Source organism: Cricetulus griseus, chromosome 4, assembly GCF_003668045.3.
Source record: "Cricetulus griseus strain 17A/GY chromosome 4, alternate assembly CriGri-PICRH-1.0, whole genome shotgun sequence".
In the NCBI taxonomy this organism is placed as follows: domain Eukaryota; kingdom Metazoa; phylum Chordata; class Mammalia; order Rodentia; family Cricetidae; genus Cricetulus; species Cricetulus griseus.
This window is the reverse complement of record NC_048597.1, coordinates 117,051,812-117,058,133: the sequence shown is the minus strand read 5'-3', so window position 1 is coordinate 117,058,133 and position 6,322 is coordinate 117,051,812. Positions and strand designations below refer to the sequence as shown.

Below are 6,322 nucleotides of genomic sequence, written 5' to 3'. Positions count from 1 at the left end.
TGTAACCCTGGTGGTTGACAATATGCTCCTTATTGTGACCCTGTAAATCCTGAAAATATCTTTATCACCTTGGTGTATTCAGCCTTGAATAAGGATTATTATTTATCTGAGTGCTTCTTAAGTGATTTTCATGTGTCATGCAGAGTTGACAAGAATCCAACCTGAAACTGAGCTACAACATGAAGACTTAGATAGCAAGCTTTCATCCTCTCACTGAATATCTGTTTACTAGAAGATGCTGTGAGCTGGCTCTTTGGAGCCCATTCCCTACGGTGGGATACCTTGTTCAGCCTTTATACAGGGCGGATGAGCTTGGTCCTGCCTCAACTTGATGTGCCAGGATTGTGTTGACTCCCCATGGGAGGCCTTACCCTTTCTGTGGAGCAGATGGGAAGTAGGAGAGGAAAAATGGGGGGAGGGGAACTGTGATTGGTATGTAAAATGAATAAAAATTAATATAAAAAAGATGCTGTCTCAAAAGCTGGAGGGAATAGATTACAAGGGCCAGTTCTTAAGGGCATATTTTCTTCCATAACTCCTTCTGTGTCTCTTCCTGACTGCCATGAAGTGAGCAGCTATGCTCCACCACACATCCCTAACTCACCACAAACCTGAAAACTACAGATCCAAATGACTATGGACTGAAACCCTGAGAAAATGGCCAAAATGTTTCTTCTCTTGAGCTTTTTCTTCTCGGGTCTCTTAGCAACAGAAAACAGTCTAACACAAACAGCTGAGAGATAAGGTATTTGCTGTCTCTGTACCTAATGCTGTGGTCCACAACCTTTTGGAATTGATTTCTGGTAAATGATTAGAAAATACACCAACTCTTGGAAGATGAACTACAGGATGAAAACTGGGCCAAGACAGAAGTCAAGAAGGAAATTTAAAACTTTTTAGAGTTGAATCAAAGTGAAAATACAACATACCCAAACTTGTGGGACCCAATGGGGCAATTTTAAGAGACAAGTTCCCAGCACTACATCAAAACACTAGAGAGTTCTTGCATCAATAACTTAATGACACACTAGAAAGCTCTAGAAACATAAGAAAAAAATAACACCCAAAAAATAATTGGGAAGAAACAAACTCAGGGCTGATATTAGTAAAATAGTAACAACAAAAAGAAATACAGAGAATACTGTAAAAATCTGCATACCACCAAACTGGAAAACCTAAAAGAAAGGGGTAATTCTTTTTTTCATTTTTTTTAATGTTCTTAATTTAAATAGAATTATATCACTTTCCCCCTCACTTTTCTCTCCCCAACTTCCCTAGCTACCTTCCCTTGAACCCCTGCCATGCCCCGACTCTCAAGTTGATAGCATTTTTCTCTTGTTATATTTATAACATACACAAATTAATAAATACAACCTACTGAGAAGATATAGTTTCAAGGCTGACCACTCTGCACTGGACAACCAATAATGGGGCTCATCATTTACCCACCATGATTGATTGGCATTACCCCAGAGATTCAGAGACAGTTCAACACACATAAACATTATGAACATAATCCACCAAATAAACAGACTAAAAACATGATCATCTCATTAGACGAAGAAAAATCTAATATCTCTTCATAACAAAAGTCCTGGAGAGACTAGTAATACAAGGGACATAATAAATACCATTTACAGCAAGCCCACAGCCAACATCATACTAAACAGAAAGAAACTCAAAGCATTTCTGTGGTAGAAATATACATGGGATTGTGATGAAGAGTTAATTTTATTGGGGAGAAATCACTTACATGAGAAACCGATAACCCAAGGTCAGCGCTCCGAGCATCCAATCTCAGCTGCCCTTCCAGAGCTGACCAGAACCCAGAGAGAGCTCAGGTGTCTGAGCCCCCAAATCTAGTCCTCTCCTCCATCACATCCTCATCTGTGCTACAGGTATGGGTGGGGTGTATATCTCACTACACATTTCCACTAAAATCAGGAACAAGGCAAGAATATCCATTCACCCCATACCTATTGGGTACAGTACTTGAAGTTTTATCTACAGCCCATTGTGGTTTTATCTTAATATTTTCAGGTATGTCATTGGCCTTTATAAGTCTTCTTGGGGCTTGGCTGGCTGACTGGCTGGCTGGCTGGCTGGCTGGTTGATTTTGTTTGGGTGGGTTAATTTTGAGGCTGAAACTCACTATGTACCTGAAGAGGACCATGAAATTCTGATCCTCATGAGTTCAAGGATCACAGACATATACCACTATGCCCAATTCCATGCACTCCTGGAAATCCAGGCCATGATTTTGGGAATGCTAAACAAACACTCTATCAACTGAGTTGCCTTCCGTTTACCTCCTTTAAAAACGTTTTTTTGCCTTGGGTTTGGGTTTTGGTTTTACTTTTTCCTTAGTTCTTTAAGAGCTTCATGGTATGTATGCAATAGTGTCTGTATTATAAAATAGATGGCAAACCAGAAGAATTTGAAGTCAGAAGACTATTCAACACAAGTTACAAGCTTATTATGGAAAACCTAAGAAGGGCCCACACCCATATGCAGGTAATGAGAGTGCTTCTCTAACAAACTAGGGAAGTTTTGTTGGATTAGAAGATTGGGAAGGCTTGGTTCAATCCTATGCTGGTTCCCCAACTGTCAGACTGGGGTCCTTGAGCTCCCATTTGCTTGTGGGTGTCAGTTAGGAGGCCTGGGCAGTCTATGGGGCCTCTGGCAGTGAAACCAGTATTTATCCCTAGTGCATGAATGGACTTTGGGAGCCCATTCTCCATGGAGGGATACTCTCTCAGCCTGGATACACAGGAGAGTGCCTAGGTTCTGCCCCAAATGATATGGCAGACTTTGATGATCCCCTGTGGATGTGGGTGGGATAGAGGAATTGGTGGGGGAATGGGAGGTAGGGAAGGAGAGGGAACTGGGACTGATATGTAAAACAAGATTGTTTCCAATTTAAATTTTAAAAGTCTCAAAAAAAGAAGATTGGGGAGGGAAGGGGACTGTATGTGTGACAGGTGGCCAAGGTTCCTCTTCCTAAAAAAGGGATTGGTTCTTGTGGTTTGCTTGATTTTCAAACACTTGGGATGCTTTGTAGAATACTCTGTGCCATTCCTAGAACCAGAAGTTCAAGTTAAAGGTCCAAGATGGCGGAACAACTATTCTATGGGATAACGGAAATCATATTAGAATAGTAGAGTAACAAGTTATCCATGTTATTTGTGCACTAGTCCAAAGAGCACCTGGAATTTGCTCAGATCAGTTTAAGGTAAATCCTATTCAAGTACATATTCTGAAAAGCTACAACTGTAGTCCCTAGACAACAACATAGCTCCTCAGCACTCTCTTCAGAGCCTTAGCAACATCCTTATTCCTGAGAGTATAAATCAGGGGATTCAAGGTGGGAGTGATGATGCTATAGAAAACAGAACTAACTTTGTCTTGCAAAGGGGTGCGTTGGGACCGGGGCCTCATATAGGAGAACATGCAGGCACCATACCAAAGGGAAACTACAATGAGATGAGAGCTGCACGTGGCAAAGGCGTTTCTCTTACTCCCAGCTGAATGCATCTGAATGACACTGTGCAGAATGAATCCATAGGATGTAGAGACAAGGATGATGGGGAGGAGGAGAAGTACAACGCTGCAGATGTAGACTGTGGTCTCATAGAGAGTGACATCACCACACACCAACTTCACAACAGCGGGATACTCACAGTAGAAGTGGTGGATGATTCTTGAACCACAGAAAGGGAAGCTCATCAAGATGGATGTGTGGATGAGGGAGTTCACAGATGCACTCGACCATGACATGACAGCCATCGTCACTCCCACTCTTCTGCTCATCAGCACAGTATATCGTAAAGGGTGACAGATGGCAACATAGCGGTCATAGGACATGAGGGCTAGGAGGAGACACTCTGCTCCACCCAGAGACAGGTACATGAAGTGCTGGGTGGCACAGCCCACAAAAGAGATGGACTTCTTACCAGACAGGTAGTTGCTAGCCATCTTGGGGATGGTTGTGGAGACATGCATCAGATCCATGAGGGACAGCTGGCTGAGCAGGAAGTACATGGGTGTGTGAAGATGGGAGTCAACACAGATGAGGAGGATGGTGAGAGTATTGCCACTCACCGCAGTAAGGAAGACCAGCATGATCAGGAGGAAAAGACAAAGATGGTTGAAGGAGTCATCAAAGAGCCCTTGAAGGATGAAGTCTTCCAAGGAGGTCTGGTTCCACCTCCACATGCTTCCTTCCTCAGTCCCTGAGGGAACAAAGAGAGAGAGAGGACAGGAGTTTGATGCCAGAATGAGCACTTCCTTTCTCAGGAAAAACTGCAAAGAACATTTTTCTCATTGTTACATAACATATATATATATATATATATATATATATATATATATATATATATATCCTTGGACACTATACTGGATCACATGTGGACATTTTGTACAAATGTCTATTTCTAATTGTGCAACAACTCTAGTTATCCAAATGATATTTTTAAGAGAAACCTAAAACTCTCTCTTGAAAATCATCATCACTGTGAAGTTCCAAAATATCTACACTGTATTGAAAACCCAACTTTGGAGCTGATGTGATATCTCAAAAAGTATATTGCAAGGTACAGTCCAAGCCTGACTACCCAAGGTTGATCCCCGAGACTTGTGTGAAATTATCAGATGTAAATGGGGAGAAACGATGTCTTCTGTACAGAGTGTACCCACTGCACTTGTGAACTCGGCAGTTAAGATCACCTGAACTGGATCAACCAACATTATATCAAGGAGTGTAAACCAGGCTGAGTAAGCACATGAAGGTAGGAGAGGAGCTTGATGGGGGAGTGGAACAAAGGAGTGGAGGTGGGTGTGATCAAGATACATAGTACAGGAATATGCAATTGTCCGGAGTACTGTTTCTGCACCATTCTTTTCTTAAAAGATTAGCAAGTTTTGTTTCTTTCAGGGATAGTCATATGAGAATCACTGTATTTCATATTGTTCTTTTATGTAGAGTTAAGTGCAATTTACAGTAGTAATACTCAACCTTCCTAATGCTGTGACCCTTTGTTACAGTTCCTTATATTGTGTTGACCCCCAACCATAAAATTATTTTCACTGCTAATTCATAACTGTAATTTTGTTATTTTACGAATTGTAATATAAATATTTTGGTTGTGACTCACAGGTTGAGAACCACTGGTTTAAAGAAACACAAATGAGTACTAAACTAAACCATAACAAAGAAGCTCTATCCGTACCCGCCCCCAGAAAATAAGCTGGAGATATATCCTGCATATATTTGTGCCCATCAAATTGTAAATCATGGACAGGAGAAATTAGGATTGCAGCAGTTCATCAGCTAAGCTTCCCTTTCTGTACTTTATCCAGTTCTCATCTGAATACTAATAGGATTAGCCACTTAATCTCCATGATGAGAATAACTCAAAAAAATGATCTTACAAGTAGTACCCTATCTTTCTTTGTTTTTTTTTTTTTTTCTCCTCTCTATTGTATCATAGCAAAGTCCTCCTGATTTAAGCACTCCCTAAAACATGAAGGAGGGAAGAGGTTCCTGAGACTCAGGAATTAAACTTCACACATCTAGGAAAGCTGAAACTTGCAAGAGTCTTAGGGTCCCTTTCCAAAGATGTGGAAACAGTAAACAACTGCTGGGCAGCCGTGTTGCTACAAATGGTGCTGGCTGCAGGTTATGCAGAGAGCTTCAGGGCTCTGTAGCTCTCATGAATCATCACTGTGGGCTTTTCTGTGATGCGAGTATTTTTTAGTTCTCCCTGCTCCTGCAAGTAGCCACTCCCCATACTCCTTGCTTCACCAAATTGAACTTTGGCCTGTCATGGATTCTGGGGTGAGTAGATGCTGTGTTTGCCTTGTCTCCCCGAGAGAAAAGTGTCATACAACACTTAGTAAAGATCTACCAAGGTCATCAGACATTCCAGATTGTTTATGTTTTCAAGCAAAGAACTCAGAGCTAAACGCATTCTTCAAAGAATAATTGAACCAATGAAGAGTCATATTTCTTAGGCCGTATGTTGACAAAGGCAACTCGGTGTCTCATCTTTACAGCTATCCCCTTACATCAATATTTCAGTCTCATCCTGTGTGGTTAACATATGAACCTTAGTCCAGTAAGATAGTTCCTTGATGAAGGAATCTTCCTCTAAGCTTGAAACCTGAGTTCAACCCATAGGGTCCAAATGATGAAAGAAGAAAACTAAATCTTGCAATTGTTCACTGACCTCCAAATATATACCATAGGCAGGTCATACACACACAAATTAATTAAGTAATTAATTAAAAATTAAATAAAAATAAAATAATTTTAGAGACATGA

General features: G+C 41.0%; 1 protein-coding gene across 1 annotated transcript; it reads right to left on the bottom strand.

The window, feature by feature from the left end:
- Positions 1 to 3,279: 3,279 nt before the first annotated feature.
- LOC100769429 (olfactory receptor 2AE1) lies at positions 3,280 to 4,215 on the bottom strand. Its single transcript, XM_027415261.2, has one exon. It carries the CDS (start codon positions 4,213 to 4,215, stop codon positions 3,280 to 3,282), a length of 936 nt encoding a protein of 311 aa, XP_027271062.1.
- Positions 4,216 to 6,322: the final 2,107 nt, after the last annotated feature.